The 22,179-nt window shown below is 45.5% G+C and overlaps 2 protein-coding genes across 2 annotated transcripts; both read right to left on the reverse strand.

Annotated features, from left to right (window-relative positions):
* Window positions 1-1,308: 1,308 nt before the first annotated feature.
* On the reverse strand, window positions 1,309-19,350 carry LOC310863783 (BOS complex subunit NCLN; the record flags this gene model as incomplete). The annotated part of the gene is made up of 15 exons (XM_083772278.1): window positions 1,309-1,418; window positions 1,578-1,656; window positions 2,231-2,284; window positions 5,326-5,498; window positions 5,941-5,979; window positions 6,085-6,172; window positions 7,270-7,448; window positions 8,221-8,360; window positions 8,534-8,622; window positions 9,390-9,493; window positions 9,888-9,965; window positions 11,719-11,816; window positions 13,167-13,311; window positions 13,808-13,998; window positions 19,212-19,350. The coding sequence occupies 15 exons, from the start codon at window positions 19,348-19,350 to the stop codon at window positions 1,362-1,364; spliced, it is 1,653 nt and encodes a 550-aa protein (XP_083628404.1). The 3' UTR covers window positions 1,309-1,361.
* On the reverse strand, window positions 17,693-18,034 carry LOC310863187 (dolichyl-diphosphooligosaccharide--protein glycosyltransferase subunit dad1-like; the record flags this gene model as incomplete). The annotated part of the gene is made up of 1 exon (XM_083771360.1): window positions 17,693-18,034. The coding sequence occupies one exon, from the start codon at window positions 18,032-18,034 to the stop codon at window positions 17,693-17,695; it is 342 nt and encodes a 113-aa protein (XP_083627486.1).
* Window positions 19,351-22,179: the final 2,829 nt, after the last annotated feature.

The raw sequence follows: 22,179 nt of genomic DNA on the forward strand, positions 1-22,179 counted from the left end.
CTTGTATTACTTGCCTATATGAAAATAGCATATTTTCAAAAGTATGTATTTTGTGTACATTCTGAAATGGGACATTCTGCGTAAAATGAGTACTTTCACTTTGTGTGCTTTACGTACGTTTTGATGCCTATACTTTTTCCAAGTATAGCCTACATTTTGAATACTGGACATTTATAGTTGTAACAGAGCATTTCTACATCGTCATCACAAGTAAAGCATCTCAGCACTGTGTTCAGCTCTCCACTGTAATCGAGACAGCGGCCCCGACGACGTTGCCATGATCTGTGATGATGGCGGAACGTCCAGGCAGGCAGGTATAGTTTAACGATGTAAGGAAGGAAGGAAGGAAGGAAGGCTTCTTTTCTGGACCGGATGGATGACCGCTCGCTCCCTCCACCCTGGGTCACCTCTATTCACATTCAAACAGGGCTCACGTCAATCAATAATTCACCAGGGCTCTACAGGGCTCCCTTTGTCTCGCCACACGCTTTCTGCCCGTGTGTTATCTGTGACAGGAGATCTGGCTGTTGGTCTCAGCGGAGCGCTCTGACAGCCACAACTCCAATCAGGGTCCAGACGGAGTGACGTCCACGCATGAACAGTCATAATAGCCGTCGCCGTCGCCAGGCGGGACCAACCTCGTATCTCTCCACATTTTCAACTAGCTATTGTTCTTCATAGATTATTAATGGCCTACTTTGTCATACTACGGTGTCACGGACAATAAGCAAAAACAAAGCCCCTCTACAAGCTCACAACGTGCCGCCATGCGACACGTTGTGAGCTTGTGGATCTGCTATTTTTGCTATTTAAAAGTGTGTCGGTGGGTTTTATGAATATTGAACCAATAAAAAGTATTAACAAGAGTTTGAGACTAGCCTAAATAATAATTACACTACGCAGCCTGTTTTTTTTTTTTAACTGTTCTGAAAGGTAACAGTTTGGGAATTTGGACATGCAAGGTTTCCACCGACAGAGGACTGCCCTGCACACTGCAGATGTTCTGATAAAAATCCAATCCGAGGCCCCTAGTTGCCGAGATGCGTTCAGATTGATTGCAAGACGTATCGTGTTTCCGATTTACCTTATTGGGTTTGTTTACTTTTCATCTCATCCCCTGATGAGACATGTGTTACAAGACAGTTTTTTTGTTTGTTTGTTTTCTTAATGGGGGAAGCAATGTACAATTCATTGGATTTCTGTTTATTGAAAAGAAGGAATGAAATTCAAATGATGCAACACAGTCCATGTTGTACAAAAAGGACTTGGCCCCATAATGCATTTTTTTGAGCGTTCTGAAACACCTCTAATTTATGAATGCATTCATTTCCATTTTACAGTCCATATTACACATCATCAACTCACTGGTGCTTGGCCTTCACTGCTGCTTTGAGTTTTGTGTACAGATAGCCAAAGTTCTGTGAAAGAAAAATGAATAAAATCATGAGCAAAATGAATGTTGACGGGCCGGTTCATGCATTTTTGGTGTATCTTGGTATCTGGGCTTCATATGAACACGAGTGAATTCAATAGCCCCTCCTGGACAATAACAATGAGTGCATTGTGTGCAAACCAACCTGAATAGCATAATAAATAATGCCCAAGTAAGCTGCAATACAGCCACCGAGGAACAGATCAAAGGCCGCAGGTTTCACTCTGACGAGACAAAGAAAAGACCTTCAACTAATCTTTAATTCTTTATAGATTATTTTTGAGGGGCGCTAGTCCCTCCTATATTCAGCCATTAGTGTCTATTTTTGTCCTACACAAACATTAAATTCCCATTGACAATGAATGGAGAATTTTACGTCATAGTATCTGAGCAAATAGGCATAGTGTCAATTTAACGTCATGATAAGTCATGATACGATAAGAGCGCCCCTCACTTCACACGGGTGTGATCTTTTAATAATATTTAAATTACATAAAGACCTCGATAAGTATTTCCTCCATGCAATGGATGCTCGCCTGGTTTAACCACTCCCCCTTGAAATTGCAATGAGATTAAACCAGGCTATATGGATGCTGCAATAACATAACAATTTCACAATTTTGTATATTATACTATTTGTATTATGTTATGGTGCATTGATGTTGTCTAAGTTGTGACAGTGAACAACTGCATCATTTTGTTTTGTAATTTGTGCTATTATGTGAACCGAGACACATTGCTGTCAAGTCTTTTGAAATGGCAATACACTACTGAACGTAAGCTCAAAGTCATCCTTACCTGTACATCATCACTGGTTGGTTCATTTGATCAAAAAATGTCATGTCAGGATCCCTGTAAGGGAGATAATTAGTATAAGTAAGTAGCATCGAGCCATGTGGCCACTGGCCCATAGACATAGGTCACTCAAGACCCTACCAATCAAATCCTTGTGCAACGCAGGTATGTAAATTGTAATTGTTTTAGCCTTAAACATTTTGTACCCTGGTTTACGTGTACAAAACTTGTACTACGTGTATATTTTTGTGATTTTTGTGTAAGAGGACCACAGTGGAAATAAGTCTATGACTTTGATTTATTTATCCTTAATTTTCTATTAACCTTCTTGCTAGAAATTAATAAGTCAAATCAAAATCAGGGAGGCATATGTACTGTATAATCTTTGTTATGATTTGGTCTGGATTTGAACCTTGGCCTCACAATCTCAGAGGAGACTGACTCTAACCACAAGACCACTGAGCTGGTGAGACAATCAGTATACTGTAGTATTTCTATTTTCTACCATAATAATGATCTTTGCAGTACATAGTCTTACATATGCAGTACATAAGTACCTACCTACCTCTTGTTTGAAGGTGTGTCACTGTCTGTGGACCTGTCCTCCTACCTCTTGTCCTGTGTGAAGGTGTGTCTGTGGACCTGTCCTCCTACCTCTTGTCCTGTGTGAAGGTGTGTCACTGTCTGTGGACCTGCCCTCCTACCTCTTGTCCTGTGTGAAGGTGTGTCTGTGGACCTGTCCTCCTACCTCTTGTCCTGTGTGAAGGTGTGTCTGTGGACCTGTCCTCCTACCTCTTGTCCTGTGTGAAGGTGTGTCTGTGGACCTGTCCTCCTACCTCTTGTCCTGTGTGAAGGTGTGTCTGTGGACCTGTCCTCCTACCTCTTGTCCTGTGTGAAGGTGTGTCTGTGGACCTGTCCTCCTACCTCTTGTCCTGTTTGAAGGTGTGTCTGTGGACTTGCCCTCCTACCTCTTGTCCTGTGTGAAGGTGTGTCTGTGGACCTGCCCTCCTACCTCTTGTCCTGTGTGAAGGTGTGTCTGTGGACCTGTCCTCCTACCTCTTGTCCTGTTTGAAGGTGTGTCACTGTCTGTGGACCTGTCCTCCTACCTCTTGTCCTGTTTGAAGGTGTGTCTGTGGACCTGTCCTCCTACCTCTTGTCCTGTGTGAAGGTGTGTCTGTGGACATGTCCTCCTACCTCTTGTCCTGTGTGAAGGTGTGTCTGTGGACCTGTCCTCCTACCTCTTGTCCTGTGTGAAGGTGTGTCTGTGGACCTGTCCTCCTACCTCTTGTCCTGTGTGAAGGTGTGTCTGTGGACCTGTCCTCCTACCTCTTGTCCTGTGTGAAGGTGTGTCTGTGGACATGTCCTCCTACCTCTTGTCCTGTGTGAAGGTGTGTCTGTGGACCTGTCCTCCTACCTCTTGTCCTGTGTGAAGGTGTGTCTGTGGACCTGTCCTCCTACCTCTTGTCCTGTGTGAAGGTGTGTCTGTGGACATGTCCTCCTACCTCTTGTCCTGTGTGAAGGTGTGTCTGTGGACCTGTCCTCCTACCTCTTGTCCTGTGTGAAGGTGTGTCTGTGGACATGTCCTCCTACCTCTTGTCCTGTGTGAAGGTGTGTCTGTGGACATGTCCTCCTACCTCTTGTCCTGTGTGAAGGTGTGTCTGTGGACCTGTCCTCCTACCTCTTGTCCTGTTTGAAGGTGTGTCACTGTCTGTGGACCTGTCCTCCTACCTCTTGTCCTGTTTGAAGGTGTGTCACTGTCTGTGGACCTGTCCTCCTACCTCTTGTCCTGTGTGAAGGTGTGTCTGTGGACCTGTCCTCCTACCTCTTGTCCTGTGTGAAGGTGTGTCTGTGGACCTGTCCTCCTACCTCTTGTCCTGTGTGAAGGTGTGTCTGTGGACCTGCTCTCCTACCTCTTGTCCTGTGTGAAGGTGTGTCTGTGGACCTGTCCTCCTACCTCTTGTCCTGTTTGAAGGTGTGTCTGTGGACCTGTCCTCCTACCTCTTGTCCTGTGTGAAGGTCTGTCTGTGGACCTGTCCTCCTACCTCTTGTCCTGTGTGAAGGTGTGTCTGTGGACCTGTCCTCCTACCTCTTGTCCTGTGTGAAGGTGTGTCTGTGGACCTGTCCTCCTACCTCTTGTCCTGTGTGAAGGTGTGTCTGTGGACCTGCCCTCCTACCTCTTGTCCTGTGTGAAGGTGTGTCTGTGGACCTGTCCTCCTACCTCTTGTCCTGTGTGAAGGTGTGTCTGTGGACCTGTCCTCCTACCTCTTGTCCTGTGTGAAGGTGTGTCTGTGGACCTGTCCTCCTACCTCTTGTCCTGTGTGAAGGTGTGTCTGTGGACCTGTCCTCCTACCTCTTGTCCTGTGTGAAGGTGTGTCTGTGGACCTGTCCTCCTACCTCTTGTCCTGTTTGAAGGTGTGTCTGTGGACCTGTCCTCCTACCTCTTGTCCTGTGTGAAGGTGTGTCTGTGGACCTGTCCTCCTACCTCTTGTCCTGTGTGAAGGTGTGTCTGTGGACCTGCCCTCCTACCTCTTGTCCTGTGTGAAGGTGTGTCTGTGGACCTGTCCTCCTACCTCTTGTCCTGTGTGAAGGTGTGTCTGTGGACATGTCCTCCTACCTCTTGTCCTGTGTGAAGGTGTGTCTGTGGACATGTCCTCCTACCTCTTGTCCTGTGTGAAGGTGTGTCTGTGGACCTGCCCTCCTACCTCTTGTCCTGTGTGAAGGTGTGTCTGTGGACCTGTCCTCCTACCTCTTGTCCTGTTTGAAGGTGTGTCTGTGGACCTGCCCTCCTACCTCTTGTCCTGTGTGAAGGTGTGTCTGTGGACATGTCCTCCTACCTCTTGTCCTGTGTGAAGGTGTGTCTGTGGACCTGTCCTCCTACCTCTTGTCCTGTGTGAAGGTGTGTCTGTGGACATGTCCTCCTACCTCTTGTCCTGTGTGAAGGTGTGTCTGTGGACATGTCCTCCTACCTCTTGTCCTGTGTGAAGGTGTGTCTGTGGACCTGCCCTCCTACCTCTTGTCCTGTGTGAAGGTGTGTCTGTGGACCTGTCCTCCTACCTCTTGTCCTGTTTGAAGGTGTGTCTGTGGACATGTCCTCCTACCTCTTGTCCTGTTTGAAGGTGTGTCTGTGGACCTGTCTCAGGTAGCGTCTGAACTCCTGCTCCAGTGTGTTGACCAGGACCATCTGACTGGGCTCCTTGTCCAGCAGCTGGGCGGCACGCGGCACCGACGTCAAGAAGGACATCAGACTGGACAGACGACTCTCCTGGATTTCCTGCGTCCCGACATTTTATAACACAAAGTGTAAGGACGTGGATACTGGTTGACCTCTGCTATCGAAAACCTGTGCTGTGTTTTATTCATGTTTAATTTATCCAGGTACATCTCTCTACATTTGGAGTATAAGCACTTTAGTTAGCACTTATACCATCCTTGACAATGTTTTCTAGTAAAACAAGGCCCGAACAGTAACACCTTTACTTAGCTGATCATATTCAGATGGCCCCTGTTGACCCTATATCCCCACTAAATATCGATATACAAGCTCACAATGCATCACATCAAAAGCCCTAACCCCCCAGAAGAGGGATGCTATAGGGTTGAAGAAGTGGTTAAGTAACAGACATGCCACTGCAATGCCACCAAAGTAACACCAGAGGTCAGCACAGCACAGCACACTCCATCTCACACAGACAACTGCAAGAAAAGAATCTCACCATATGGCCTTTGAAAACCTGGAGGTCTTTGGGTGAACCCTGTGTGGGAAATGGCAAGAATTAGTCAGTGTTCCATTGATATATGATTCTATTAACCTGGCATTCACATTCAGTCCTTTTATTTAGTGTATATTATATAAATACCTTGTCAGAGAGGTTGTACATAAAGCGTGCCAGGGATTCTGCTATAATAATGCCATTACGCTTGAGTTTCCTGAATTCCACTTGAGACCTGATGGAGGAAGATCCACATGTGAATACTCAAGAAGCAGGTGCTCTGATACTGTTGTGTGGATGAAATAATGTAAGGCTGTACGAGTGTACGTCATGATCGTGACAGTTTACCATTGCATTTAACGATTGAATTGGGTTGTTTGCATTGAACATTGGAAGTGAAACATGATATTTATACTACTTTACACAGCTAGGTTGATAATGACAAATAACTTAAACATAAGGTACAAAGTAAGGACTGATCGTATCAAAAATCGAAATAAATAACCTAAGTAGCCTACTATGACCAAAATAGGAGATATTTAATAATTGTATACTTAAAGCAGTGAGAAATAGCTGATCTACAAGCTCACACCAAGCCACATCATGGCATGTTGTGAGCTTGTAGATCTGCTATTTCCACAATTTCCTTTCGAAAATGTTTTAAAAAGTACAGTATGTCATTTTCCAACAGATTCATTCATACAGATGAATGGAGACGATTCTGACGATTATGCAAAAAACAATAACTGCAATTATCTCGAATAATTCTTATCAGTCAGTCGATTATGTAATACTAATCGCGATGGGCCAATTTGAATATGAAGTAGACTTAGATAGCATTTTATACAGACTTATAGCATGTTACGTAGACACAGTACTAGAATTGCATTGTATGTAGTCATAGCACTTTATAGTATATACTGTATGTATGTATAGTATAGTATAGTATGTATAGTTTATATAGTTTCATTATATAGATACTCCACTGTTACGTTCTTAGCTTACACATGTTTCATGATAACTACTTTTTATGTATGTGATGTATTGCCATGCTTTTTGTTATTGCTTAATGTAAGTCGCTCTGGAGCCTCTCTGTATATATGATAATATATGAATATGAAGTGAGGCCAACCCACATGGTATCCAGGATGGAGCCATATGATAATATATATATGAATATGAAGTGAGGCCAACCCACATGGTATCCAGGATGGAGCCATATGATAATACAGTATATATATGAATATGAAGTGAGGCCAACCCACATGGTGTCCAGGATGGAGCCATATGATAATACAGTATATATATGAATATGAAGTGAGGCCAACCCACATGGTGTCCAGGATGGACCCTCTCTGCTCAGCCTCGTGGCTGTCCAGGTGGGACAGCGTGAACGCCGGGATCCTGCGCAGGCTGTAGCGCTCGTGCTCCCACGCCACCGTGTTCTCCACCAGGTTGATCTTCTTGTGGACCATGCCCAGCCTCACCCACGGAAACCTGGACTGAACCACCTGCGACACACACGCAGGGATCATTGTGGTGGACGTTATTAATGTCAAAGTTCCCACGTTTTGGACAATAATATTACCAGAAAAGAGATAGCCCTGTAACTCTGTTACTCTGAGAGTGTTCAAATGGAACCAAATGGACTTCCATTTCCATTTGTACACTCTCAGAGTCAAGAGGGTCTTTGCAAAATAAAACATTTGAGAACCACTAGTACTAGTTGGACTCTAGTACTAGTTGCCATAGTGTCATAGTAAATAAGTGCCATATATATTCTGAAGAAACCTGCTGACTGACATTAAGTTAGTTGGTCTCATGATAAAAAAAAAGATTTTTTGGGGGTAAACTATCCATTTTAAAATGACAAAAAAGTGAAAGTAAAACTTAACTGATTTGTACCTATCTCAAGCTAATTTAGACTGAAATGAATGGAATCAGCTGACTTCACTCAAAAATCAAACAAACGATGCTTTGGAATAGGAAAGTCCAGTGCGCTTCAGCCAGCAGAAGGTAGAAGGGCTCGTCAGTGCTCAACAGGGACAACTTGCATCAGAGAAAACAATAATACCTGGAGACTTCAGGAGAGTCTTTACAAAATAATAATAGCTGGAGACGTCAGTCGCCCCTGCAAAATAATAAAACACCTGCAGACCAGTCGAGTGCTCATATGCTTTGGAATGTTCTCTGCAGCAATGTCAAGTATACTGTAGTCAAGGGGTCACACATGGCCGACCAGCGGTGTGGTCATTTAAATCTAGTTGGACGGACATGTTTTACCTCTTCCAGCTGTTGTAAGAAGGAGTGCATGGGTGTCTCGGGTCTAGGCGGACGGGACACATGCATGTAAAGCTCATCCCCATTGGCCAGAGTGTCCAAACACAAAACCAATGCCACGTTGTCATGAAGCAGACTCGACTCTGAGTGGATGGTGAAAAGGACAGCAACAATGCAATGGTTAAAATGCAACAACACTGCACTTGCATGCACTAAACACAATACTATAGACATTCCAGATACCCTAACAACACACACAGTAATTCATGGAAAACATTTTGAGTGTCTTCTCTTTTTGTTTGTGGAGGGAATTCACCTGCATGGTCCAGATTCTCTTCAATCCATTTCCTGGTCCCCAGGAAGTTGTACTTGCCTCCTCCAGTGAGGGAGAACATCAGGTGATAGCTAAAACACAAATAACAATACTGCAAGAGGGAACACTCAAATTGGGGTTCACCGCTCCAATTCATGCACACAAAGCTCCAACACCTGAACAGGCTGTGGTCTTGTACGGCTCAAGGGGCTGAGCCCGGCCTTATTGCTCAAATTATACTACGTATATTACGTAGCGCGTGGAAGGAACACGTTATTCCGACCAGTTCCTTTCCCCTCCATCAGGCGCCCCGGCTGGCCAGGGATAGGTAGTTTAGAGACCAGGATTACTGCATGTTTTTTGTGAGGGTACCACTACCTACCCTAGGGGACACGGGGGAGAACAAACTCCACACAGAAAGGCCCTTTCGCCTCGGGTATGGGCACTGATGACGCGGCAGAGAAAACACGCACCCACCCATGAATTTAATACATAATTTACATACATAATTTAGGACATCAATGGAAACAAGTCTTCAGGACTTTTAGACCAAAGTGTATGACTGTACTGTGCTGTTTGCATTCACCATTCATGTCTATCAATCAATAAATCAATCAATGCAACATTTGGCTTTTACATTATAAATAAATCATCCTATGGATAGACATTTGGGACGAAACCATCAGGAAATGACCCATGATGTTAACTCACGGTGGTCTGCCTGCTATGACCCATGATGTTAACTCACGGTGGTCTGCCTGCTATGACCCATGATGTTAACTCACGGTGGTCTGCCTGCTATGACCCATGATGTTAACTCACGGTGGTCTGCCTGCTATGACCCATGATGTTAACTCACGGTGGTCTGGTGCTCTGACTGCTGTAGAGTTTCTGGAAGAGACGAGCCAGCTCTAGCAGGATGGCGACCCCGCTGCCGTTAGAGTCTGCTCCATGTGACAACCACTGTGGCATGCGCGTGCGCACGCACGCACGCACGCACGCACGCACGCACACACACACACACACACACACACACACACACACACACACACACACACACACACACACACACACACACACACACACACACACACACACACACACACACACACACACACACACACACACACACACACACACACACACACACACACACACACACACGCACACGCACACGCACACGCACACGCACGCAAGCATGCACACACACACAAAGAAATGTACACAATACTGAAGGTACTATCCATTCACGAAAAAAGTGGATTCAAAGAAATCTGTAATGACTAAATGTGCATTCTTTAAGGCAATGTGGTCAAATCCACTGCAGAAACTAGATGTATTAGAAATAAGGACTCACCGGCGCCAGCCCATAGGAGTCATAGTGGGCAGTGATGACGATGGTAGGCGGGTCCTCCCCTGTTCCAATCAGCACTCCCTGAAACGCCCAACAATGAAGTTGCAATATAAGTCGGAGATTGTAGCTGTAGCAAAACACACTAGTCATAAGTATAGGCCACACATCACTGATGCTTCCGGGACGAAATTCACTGAAGCGCTTATTTAAAGTAATATATTAAATTATTATTTAAAGTGATAATTCTTATTGTGTCTAGTCTGAATGCACCTTTAGACCAGTGGTTCCCAGACTTTTTCATGTCAAGGACCCCCAAATTGACATTAATCAGCCCGCGGACCCCCATTTGAAAAGATATGCCAGGGACCACCATAAGAGAAGATTTTTACGGCTCTAGCAGAGATTGTCAACCCGTTAAATTTCAAGGACCCCCAGTTTGACATGCATTAGTCTACGGGCCCCCATTTAAAATGGCATTTCTATCTCTGGGACCCCCAATTGATATTGTAAAATCACTGTTAGTTTACAAATTGGGGGAAATGGACCCCATTTGTACACTCTCAGAGTTACAGATCCATAAGGGTCCATTTGGTTCCAAACTATCATTTAGCTGGGGACCCCCTGGAACTCCCTCAAGGACCCCTGGGGGTCCCCGGACCCCACTTTGGGAACCACTGCTTTAAACCACAAGTGACTGTTTCAATCCGTCTCGTGGGCAAACTTAACCTGTCTTGCGACAAAGCTTTAATTTCCTCTCGCACTCTTTCAATCTCTCGTGTGAGAGACGAGACCTTGACCTACAGTATATGGGCAAATATTACATTTCCTCATTCCTCTCCACCATAGATATTTAAGTGAGGCTCATGTTCCTTGCCGAATGTAATTACTAGAGCCGGATGCTCTCTGTTTAATAAGCAAACTTACTTTTAACTGCTGTGTGTAAAGACCTCATTCAGAAAAAAGGCACTAAGAGAATCCTCAGTGACTCTGCTCACCCTTTTCACGAGGACCATTCATGTACAGTAACGACTGCTTCCAAGGACCATTCATGTACAGTAACGACTGCTTCCAAGGACCATTCATGTACAGTAACGACTGCTTCCAAGGACCATTCATGTACAGTAACAGTAACTTATTTCTATGAGTTTGTTAATTCTCTCCATTACATTTCCCTAGTTGGGATAATCAAGTTTAAGCTGACCTCAACGTAATTTCACTTAAACCTCAATAAACTCAATACAAACCCTGTTCGACTTCACCGTTTTCATTAATCTAACAAAAAGTCTATAACATGTACATGCCACTTTTTATTTACTACATTTACTTTTTATGTACTATTAACTATTTAAAAAAACAAATAGCTGATGTACAAGCTCACAATGTGTCTCACAACGTGGCTAGTTGAACTATTTTTTCAAAATAGTAAAAAAATGGCAAATACGTTTAGGAATAAGGGGTAAGGGGTGGCACGACAAGATAGAGCCCAATTTGTTCAATTGTTCCAATTGTGCAAATTGTTCAAATTAACACCCCCTGGTCCCCAGGTTGAGAACGAGCATAACGAGCATAACTGAGGCTTCAGTTTCACACTCACCTCCAGAGTGACCAGTGTGTTGTCAGTGATCACACTCACCTCCAGGGTGACCAGTGTGTACACTCACCTCCAGAGTGACCAGTGTGTTGTCAAAAATCACACTCACCTCCAGAGTGACCAGTGTGTTGTCAGTGATCACACTCACCTCCAGGGTGACCAGTGTGTACACTCACCTCCAGGGTGACCAGTGTGTACACTCACCTCCAGAGTGACCAGTGTGTTGTCAAAAATCACACTCACCTCCAGCGTGACCAGTGTGTTGTCAGTGATGGCTTTGATAGGACTGTTGTTGTTCACTAAGATCTGGAAGGACGTGGATGTGACCATACTGCGGAGAACTGCATGCACACACACGCACACGCACACACACACACGGGCGCGCACACACACACACACACACGCACGCACGCACGCAAGCACACACACACACAGCAAGAGACCACCAAGACAGAAAAGAGAACATACAAGTTATTACGCATGCATAAAATCAGTGGCAAAGTGAGCTTAATGCAATCAGAAAGGATTTTTCAGGCTGGATGTTTTGGCTGTCAAGGCCAGAAAGTAGTTTTTGGCCACTTAGTAGGCGCTCCAGCATAACTTCCGGCTATGACGACGATGTCACGCGCATATATACGTGTAGAGTCTATACTCTTCTTTAGACGCAGGCTCACTCGAAAATCTCGCACTGCTTCTGATCATCAATTTACAAGTGAAGCAATGGAACGTCGATTTCACATAATGCCGGGTGGAAACCAAAAGTGTTTCTTTTCAGGATTCAAGTTAAAAAACGAAGCGGCAAAAGTAGCAGATCTACAAGCTCAATACGAGCAGCTCGTGGATCCGCTACTTTTGATGCTTTTGTGTGACACTGTAGCATTATAACTACAATAATAATTATTATTATTAATGATACGTAGCTTGCAGAGTTAGTTCAGTCAGATATACTCGAGGGGTTTCATGCCGTGCTCAAGGGCGCGTGTATATACTCAAGGGGTTAATATGCTGCATTACTATGTGGGTGTATTCAGTGTGTGCAAGACCCACACATCATTCGCTGATGTGGTGGTCAGCTGACCAATTGGGCGCGGCTACTTAAGCTCACTAGACTGCTTGCTTCTTCCTTCCTTCCTTCTGCATAATGGTTCCTGGTTGTTATGTGATGTTTGCTCCCACCACCACCGGGGCTCTGTTATTTATGTTCCCCATGGGGGGTTGTTATGGTATATCTATCTCCCTGCTCTTAATGTTTAACGATGGTGTTAAATTGTGCCGAGCAGGGAGAAAAATGTAGCAGAGCCGAACGCCTCATTCTATAATAAATATTCAGTCATATAAGTCATGGTGCCTGACCACTGCTATTTAATCCCTCCCTCCATCCATGGTGTTGTCCTCTCTCTCTATGCAGGACGATGCTATTGCTACGCACACCAAATGCTTGTAGTGGTCATACATGGACCACAGCAAAACAATCTATAAAGTGATGCCTTCAAGAGACAAGAGAGTGGTCGCTGTGGCACACTGATATAGCCAAAGTGCCATTCATTTCCTTTAGGTACGTCGCAGGGAATAAAATAAACGAACCAACAAATAAATTGTTGGCACTTTGGCTATATCAGTGTGTGCGGCCACTCTCTTGTCTCTTGAAGGCATACTTTTCAGACGGTCCTCTCTCTCTCTCTCTCTCTCACCTCTGACCAGGATGGAGGAGGTGCGTGCGGCCGCAGCCTGCTTCACCTCCTCGTACATGCAGAGCAGCTGCTCGTCCTCCGGGGCCACGTAGACGGGCATGCGGGTCTCCTCCAGCAAGGCCTCGCTCTCGCTCTCCATGAACGACTGCATGTTTGCATGGGGGAAAGAGAGGAGGCCACTCAGGAGCACGGCCAACTGGATCGTCACGTCCATTCCAGTGTTGATTTTGACAGCAACTTTTTTTCCTCTTTTTTTATATACTTTTGGGGATTTCTCTGTCTTTATTTGATAGTGTACACTGTACAGTATACACAGTAAGCTGACAGGAAATGGGGGGAGAGAGAGACACGCAGCAAAGGTCGTCGGGACCGGGATTAGCGGCCTAGGTGCACGGACCGCTAGATCGTGCTACTATGACACTAAAATGACACTGGGATGCTTTCCCAGACTAAATGGGTTAAACTCGTATTATACTCTGTTGTACAACGATGGTGTGCAAATATTGTGAAAATAGCCAAGCTTGTAGATGTGCTATTATGTTCAATATACGTTTTAAATAATCGTTCGAATCAAGACAAAAATCTAGAATATAATAATGGTGATATTTGATGATTCAAAGTCCCATGATGTGTTGTGTTACCTGCACGACGTCCTGTGGAACAGCGGAGGTGTTCCTGGGCATCAGCAGCAGGATGGCGGCAGCGTTCTGTCTCTGTGACTCCAGGAACTTCTCCGTGGTGAAGTCCGACACCTTCATGATGACACAGCGGCGCGTCAGGACCGGCTCGTCCGACGAGCGAGCCTCCGCCACCACGATGGCTCCCCGACAGCCTGCCATGGACGAAGACACACAGGCGCTGAAGTGCAACAGGCCTTCAAGAAATATAACAATGCATGTCTTTGCTAGAGTGTGTTAATACGATTTAACTTATACCGGGGTGGTTATATTTAGTCTCCCTGCTCTTCCATTGAGACATTTAGATTGTGTAAATGGTCATGTCATGTCTCACCGAGACAGTAGACACAGGATCTGACTCGGATCTTGACCTGATGGCCAAGATTCCATTTATCCCCTGAGCAAGCAGCTCAAATGGTGAAACATGTCTGCACTTGCGCAGCTTCAAAGCAAATTTATCAACATATATTCATCATCATTAGACTCAGAGCACCCATCTCTCAGACACCCATCTCTCAGACTCCCTCCCCACTCAGAGTTAGGAGTTTGAATGCAGAATTATGTAGAATTATGTGCAGGATGTGAGGGGACTTAATTTAATTGACTAAGCCTTTTTGAATGTCAATCTTTTTTAAAGATATATTTTTGGGCCTTTTCTGCCTTTATTGAATAGTGTACAGTATGGAGGGGAGAGATAGGGGGAGGTGAACCCGCGACACGCCGCCAGGCTGACTTAGCAGCCTAGGTGCCTGGACCGCCCAGGCCTGAATGTCTAATTTTAAAGGAAAATAGTTCATTGGCAATATAATGATCACAACAATAAAAAGTTATTTATAACTAATATCGGTGTGCCTGGTGCTCAGCCAGTTAGTGTAGAGACCATGTTCCTAGTGAGTTCAAATAGGAAACTCTCCTGTCTGAAATAAAAATAAATTAAAAAAAGTATCCAAGGCGCGGGGTCCCGAGATGAAACTAGGAACCTTGCGGTTCCCTTCTAGCTGCTCTACCCCCACTCTACCCCCACTCTAACCTACCCCTGATCCACTGCCCACTTGTGGGTTAATTTTAACGTCTATGCGTTCTCCCTATACTGTATAAACGAAATCCATTGTAACCATTGAAAACACAAGGCACTGGTGGTGACTGAAATTGTCATTCTAAAGTGTGATGGGGCCATGAACGTTTGTTTGTTTTTGAGGGGCACTAGCCCCTCCTATGCACAGCTTTGTGTGTATGTCTGTCTGTATGAGCACGGAATGTGCTCAGCTGATTGGCTGAGCACGTAATGTGATGTATGATGATGCTGTATGATGATAATAGCGCCCCCTCACAATTCCATTCCAGGGGCGCCTATGCCCAGCTTTCCGGGATTGTGAAAACACAAACATTGAAGATAAAAGTGAGGACAGAAAATTGAGAAAGCAAATTGTGATTGGCCAGAGTGAGATGATGTATGATGATAGGAGCGCCCCTCACTTCACACGGGTGCATGACTTTTTAGTTTAGTTTTTGAGGGGCGCTAGCCCCTCATATGCCCAGCTTTGTGTGTACCAAATTGGAGATGATTTGATCGGTTAGCTTTGTGTGTTTGTGTACTGCATTTCACAGCGCTCTGCGCTTGGGGCTTTGCCCAGTCGGCTCTATCCGTTTGAAATATTTTCCATTATCCTTTAACATCTATCATTCCTTTTATATTGTATTAAATCGCACAGCTTTATGTACTGTAGATGTGTGATGCCATGTGTCTGTCTGTCTGCCTGCCTGACTGCAACTTACTCACTCACTCCCTCACAGGAGGGGGGGGGCATGCCAGTCAGTCTTGTCTGGTCTGTGCGTTTGTCTGGAACTAATCTCACAAACTGCTCGACCGACCGGTTCGACCACAAGCTTTTGCTCATTTTGAAAACTTGAATTTCAATAGAAGACAATGGGGCTCGGATAGGGCCAAAACCATGACCAAATCACGTCATAGACCATGCCCATATATGGAGCTGACCAACGTCACGCTGCAAGGCTATAGCCACATCTGATCCCAAACCAGACAAAGCCACGCCGGTCCCATGCGGATCTCAGGATTCAATTGATCCAATTTGGGGATGACTTTCATGTGGACTTATTGGCCCACAATGCAAAATGCAACTTAAGCTAATCCACGGGAGGTTAATGAAGTATCATTACATTCACACCCACATTCTGAATATGCCAATTCAAACACTTCTCCACCGAGGCTAGGAGACTCCTTACCACGAGCCCTCCACACCCTGGATGGATCCTTGACTGCTGGAACACCAATGGTCCAAATCCACATCCACGTTGAGGAAGTTCATCAACACTCCTTCAACCAACCCTCCTGGGTGCGACTTGCCACGGAATGAGGAAACCCACAGACTGTTGAACACATCATCGATGAATGCCCAATCTTCAAGTCACCACATGGAGTCAGTCGCCTAATTGAACTGGATGATGTCCAAATTGCCTGTGTAGCCCTGTGAGGAAACCATGCAGGACATCAACGTGCTCATCAGGAGCAGTCAGGGAGGGGTTCAGTGTGTTGCTCAAGGACACTTCGACACTACACTGAGCTGAGGATCGACCCGGGAACCTTCGTCTTCCTGCTCTACCACCTGAGCCACTGCCGCCACAACATGGAGGACCGGCGACCCTCGAATGTAAACAGCCACGAAAGGAAACTATGTGTGTGTGAGGTGTTCTCTATCATTTCATTCCAGACTTTCCTTCGTTCATCCCCAACTTCACTGTATCTCCTGTGTTCTCCATTCATCTTGAGCGATACACAGTCGTCTGATGTGCGGGGGGAGGTGCCGGCTAGCGCATAAAGGCACGGGACAGGTGTTGTCTTGACGCATCCCGTGATGATGCGACAGGTGTCATTTAGGGCTGTGTCGACCAATTTGGTGTGACATGATCGGCTCCAGCTTGAGCAGGCATACTCTGCTGTAGAGAAAGACAGGGCCATGGCAGTTGCACGGATTGTTTGTGGGTCTGCGCCCCACTTGGAGTTCACTAGTTTTCACAGGATGTTATTGTGGTTGTTGACCGTGGCTTTTGTGTTCTCCAGGTGTTTTTTGAAGGAGAGTGTCCTGTCCATTGTAACTCCAAGATAAATGGGGTGGGTATGGTTGGAGAGTTTGTGACCATCCCAAGTGACGCTCAGTTCTTTTTTCACGTCTCGGTTCCTCAGGTGGAAGCTGCATAGTTGGGTTTGTGTGTGTCTTTCTTTTTCTGTCTTTCTTTCTTAGGACGGAGATCAAGATAGATGCCGTTGGAAGGCTCAACACAAGCCGATGCCCCTAGAGATCCATCCCAAAGCTTCCCTGAGGGAGCCCAGCATGCCAGCTAGCCAGCAAGCCCGCCCACTCAGCCAACGCAGCCAGCCAGCTTCGCCAGTCAGCCAGTGTAGAAAGTCAGGCTGCCAAGCCAGCGTAAATTAGCCTTTGCAGTCAGCCATTGCAGCCATACCAGCCTTGCTCAGTCAGCTCAGCCGGGCCTCTCTCGAGGTCTGGCTCACTGTCTGCCTGGCCCGGTCTTCCCCGCCCTGCCTTGCAGCAACAGAACCAGCCGGGCTGGCAAGCCAGACAGCTCAGAATGCTAGCTCAGCAGCAAGCCCAGACTCAGGAATTCCAGACTTACTGTGCAGCCACAGCCAGCAGGCTCAGACCAGCAGGAGCAAGCCAGGCTCCAACCCTTGCAGCGCAGCCTTAGGCCGGATAGTCCCCCTGCCTGCACTTTGTTGCCTTCCTGGCCTGTCTGCCTGCCTAGGCGCCGCTGTCTTCCTGTTTGTCTGCCCTGGCCTGCCTGTCCAAAACTGGTTTTAACTAACTGCGTTTTTCAACCAATGAAGTTCACCACGGCAAGATGGAGGACCGTGTGCCCGAACAGGAAGTCGGCAAAAGCTCTATGTGGGGAGATGGAGCGGAACTCCGTTCTGTTCTGTGGGTCGATCTGAACACGGAGACACACGGCGAGAACGAAGCATCCCACGCAGGAGAGGAAGCCCGACAGGAAGCTGTTGAAGGGGAAGGTTCCGACGAGCAGGCAGTACAGGAACTGCAGCGCTCCGGTCAGCAGAATGTACAGCAGGTACGCGTCCAGTACCTTCAGCTTCTGAGGCGTGGCGGCGGCGTATTGCCCCGAGAGGCGAGAGATTAAAGAGATCCCTGACTTGGACATGATTTTCTGGTTTCAGAGTATTATGCCCTCCGATTTGCTAATAGTATGCTACGTCTAGCACCTGGTCCGTTTCTTCCTTCGTGTGCAGACGGCGTGTTTAGTGTGACGAGGTAGATTGGGGTGTGGTGGTGGTGGTGGTGGGGACACAATTATCAATTACTCAGATGAGAAGCAAAGGAATGAATGCAGTTCCAGGGATTCAGCTTGGACTGTTATTGCTATTGTGTCTGTGAATGTCGATGACCTGGAAACAGCTGTCCTGAAACGGTTATCTCGGGCAGTAGGTTGGAACTCCTTTCAGCCAATTGGCCGTTTCTTTTATACAATGATGTAGTGATATAGACGTGATGTTGATGTAAATCGGATTTACAGTAAATATCCATATTTGGGCATTGCAAGTGGAGGACGTCCATTCATATTTGGGAAGTAAGCAGTGCCATCCACATTACCTTTAAATCAATTATTACATTATTCATGAGCCTAGTAGTGTTAAAGGTTTTGGTGAGAGGAGGGGTGGTACAGTAATCGATGTGTGTTGCTATACTCTTGGAGGAGAAAGACTTTTATTGTCCTTTCGTGTGGAGTCCGCAAAAATAAATGGAAAATCTGATCAAATAGAAATGATGAATGTCTGACCTGAGGGGAGACACACACACACACACACACACACACACACACACACACACACACACACACACACACACACACACACACACACACACACACACACACACACACACACACACACACACACACACACACACACACACACACACACACACACACACACACACACACACACACACACACACACACACACACACACACACACGAAGACAGAGACAGACAGACGGGCTGATCTTTCAACAGATGCTCTGGGGGAGGGGCCTCGGGAGACCCCTCAGACAGGGTTAACCACTTTGGACGTGAGTTGGATATGTACTTGGACCACTTATTGGGGGTCCCCGGACCCCACTTTAAGAACCACCACGATCCATGAAACATCATGTGTATTCACAGCCAGCCTCTGCTTTCACACCAAATAGACGATCTACAAGCTCACAATGCCTCGCGGTGCGAGGCCTTGTGAGCTTGTACATCTGCCATTTTCTAAATGATTTTTATAGAAAACTTGTGAAATGGGACCCTCTGCGTAATGAATACAAAACGTACCTACCGTGTTTTTGCGGCCCCAGGTCGTAGTGCTGCATCCTGTAGGCAGTGAACTCGTAGGAGGAGACGGCTGGCAGGGCAGAGGCATGCATGGCTCCAGCACTCAGCAGCAGCAGCACCAGCGGCAGCAGCAGCACTGCCATTTTCATGGACATGACCACACCTTGTCCCACACGGAGTTTGTCACAGCCTCTGTCTAGAAGAGAAGCATTGAGTAAAGTACGAGTTGTGCATAACAAAATGACATTCAGTTACTTACATGCTGGGGCAGAGACACCCATCTGAACACGGCAGCCAAATTGGTTAACATGCAGGTATAGGCCGTGGAGGCTTTCGTGACTTTCAAGGCGGGCCCTGATCCAGACAAGGTTGGGAACCGCATGCTTTGTTTTAAATGGTGAATAAAGTGCTTACCCGTCTGTCTGGTGGTCTCATGGGTCTTTTCACCTCCTGCAAAGGCTCAATGTGAAGAATACACAGTCCTCAGGGGTCTTCAACCGGCGTGCACACAGACACAAACTCACTGTAGCTCCTGAGATCCACCTCGTCTCTCTAGGTAAGCAAACCGCTCACCATCTGCTCTCAAGGGATCAACTCTACTAAACCTATTCCTCCAATCCCTCCATCTTATTCAACCCCCACTCCACACACACACACACACACACACACACACACTCTAAGGTAGGTAGGTAATCTTCACACAGTCCAACATTTAGGCGTGCAACACTTAATCGAACAAATCAATTTAATTATGAAACACCCAATAAACTATAAAATCATTGATAAACAATTCATATTTTTGGCATGTCAATATAGGCTATAGGTAGGGATGTCCCGATCACGTTTATTTTAGTAAATATATACAGTAGCAGCCCAAGGATGGCTTGAGAGACTGAGTAACTGCTATTGAACAACATAGAAGATATCATTTCAAACATGAAACCATGCATTACAGCAGGGGTTCTCAACGTTTTTGGCCGGGGACCCCCGGAAATGCTTTGGCAATGTCTCGGAGCAAAAAAAGGAAAAAATATGGGACCCCCCAAAATAATTTGGCGACCCCCCCCCCCCCCCCCCCCCCGAGGGGTCGCGAACATAAAGACAATTGCCAACTTCAGATAATCAGATTTATTTATTTTTATGTTACATTACACAGAACATTAATATCGTTAAATACTAAATGGAGCTAGTTTACATCGGTTCCACAATCAGAATACGCGTATGACAAAAAAAAAAAAAAGCATCTCTATGTTAAAATGTATAATTTCCCAGATATCTCAAAATAAGTTAACACATACAACAGCGGATAAATATATTGTTGTTACGATGCATTTACTTAAGGCAGAATCTACTTCAGTAAACTCGTGTTACGAGGTGAGAGTGGGCCGACATCCCAAATGACTCACTGACCCACCGTACGTTGGCCAAACGTACTACATTATCCCATTCTGACCTGAGATCAGATTCATACGAGGTTTCCGCCGGACACACACTGGTCTGATGAACCCATTCTGACCTGAGATCAGATTCTAAAAATGTCAGTCGCTCTTCGATTTTTCAAAAATAGCAGACCTACAAGCTCGTATCGCGCCACTCGGTGGCGCGATATGAGCTTGTAGATCTGCTATTTTTAAATAGCTAAAGCATAACATGATGCTGACACGAAAATGGGTGCCCGGTCAGAATGGGTGATATATGGACATAAAATGTGTGTGAATGCATTGGAATAACATTTAGACAAAGTTGGTACAATCAACCAAATATAATAATAATAATAAAAACTAATGCAGGAACATAGTAGACAAAGGTTTTGTCAAGCGACGCCGTCATGCGACACATGACAAATTAACTGTAAGTCAAAGCAGATGAAGACGAGAATGTGAGTTTATTTTATGTACAGTTACAGCTTTGACAGTCTATAACCTCAGGTAGAGGCCCTCTACCTGAGGTTATAGAGTGTATGGCCCTTATTTATCAACCAGGTGTACACCCAATTGTGGGTGTACACCGCATTGATAAATAAGGGCCTATAACCTGAGGTAGACTCTACCTGAGGTTATAATATAGACCGTCTTGCCCGCTGTCTTATGTGAGCCATTGTACTACAATAGCCGTTTGTCAGTGTGCTATTCTCCATATCGTTATTCACACACACATCATGGCACCTAAAATTCAATATGCACCTAAAGAATGTAGACATAATGTCGTAAAAAGCTTGTGTCGTTTTGAGGGTCTCAGAAGGAACCTTATAAACGTTGATGCTACAACAGGTCAAGGGGTGATGATTTAAAAAACAAAAAAACATTATAAATAAAATCCCTTCATAATTTTATGGATATTCCTGGATGGCACATCATTGAAGTAATACTGATATAAAGACTCCTCCCTGCAACATATCATTTGAACTCTACAGTATGAAAGAATATTGTAACCTCTAGTTGGAATGAAATTCATGCATTCCGTCTTAAATTGGATTTGGACTCCTGTCCAAAACTAGAAAACGCTTGTAATGACTATTAGCTTATAGTCTCCCCAAGAAAATGACAAATAGTCCGAAAGTAGGTTTACATGCATAATTGTCTCCGTCGGGTGGAAACCTCACATGTCCAAAGTTAAACCTGTTCACTTTTCAGGATTTAAATAAAGAAATGGCATATATACACAAGGTCAAAACACCTACAAGGTTTCGAGCTTGCAGACGTGCTATTTTTTTAATACTTTTGTGTGACACTGTGGTATGATCAAGTAGGGCCTTAATTTACGACAAAAACACACAAAATAAATCAATATGGAGATAAGAGGTTTCTGCCCGACAGTAACGCCATAGTACTCTCATATCCCACGGTTATGGTGCCATTCCAGTAAACGCATCTATACCGCCAAGCAGTGCTACTCATACTGTCTATTGCACGCAGTGACCAATATTGAACCCACAACCTTGTGAGTAAGCCAACGCTCTACTGACTGAGCTA

This window comes from Protomyctophum parallelum (genome assembly GCF_964188405.1).
Source record: "Protomyctophum parallelum genome assembly, chromosome: 8".
Taxonomy (NCBI): domain Eukaryota; kingdom Metazoa; phylum Chordata; class Actinopteri; order Myctophiformes; family Myctophidae; genus Protomyctophum; species Protomyctophum parallelum.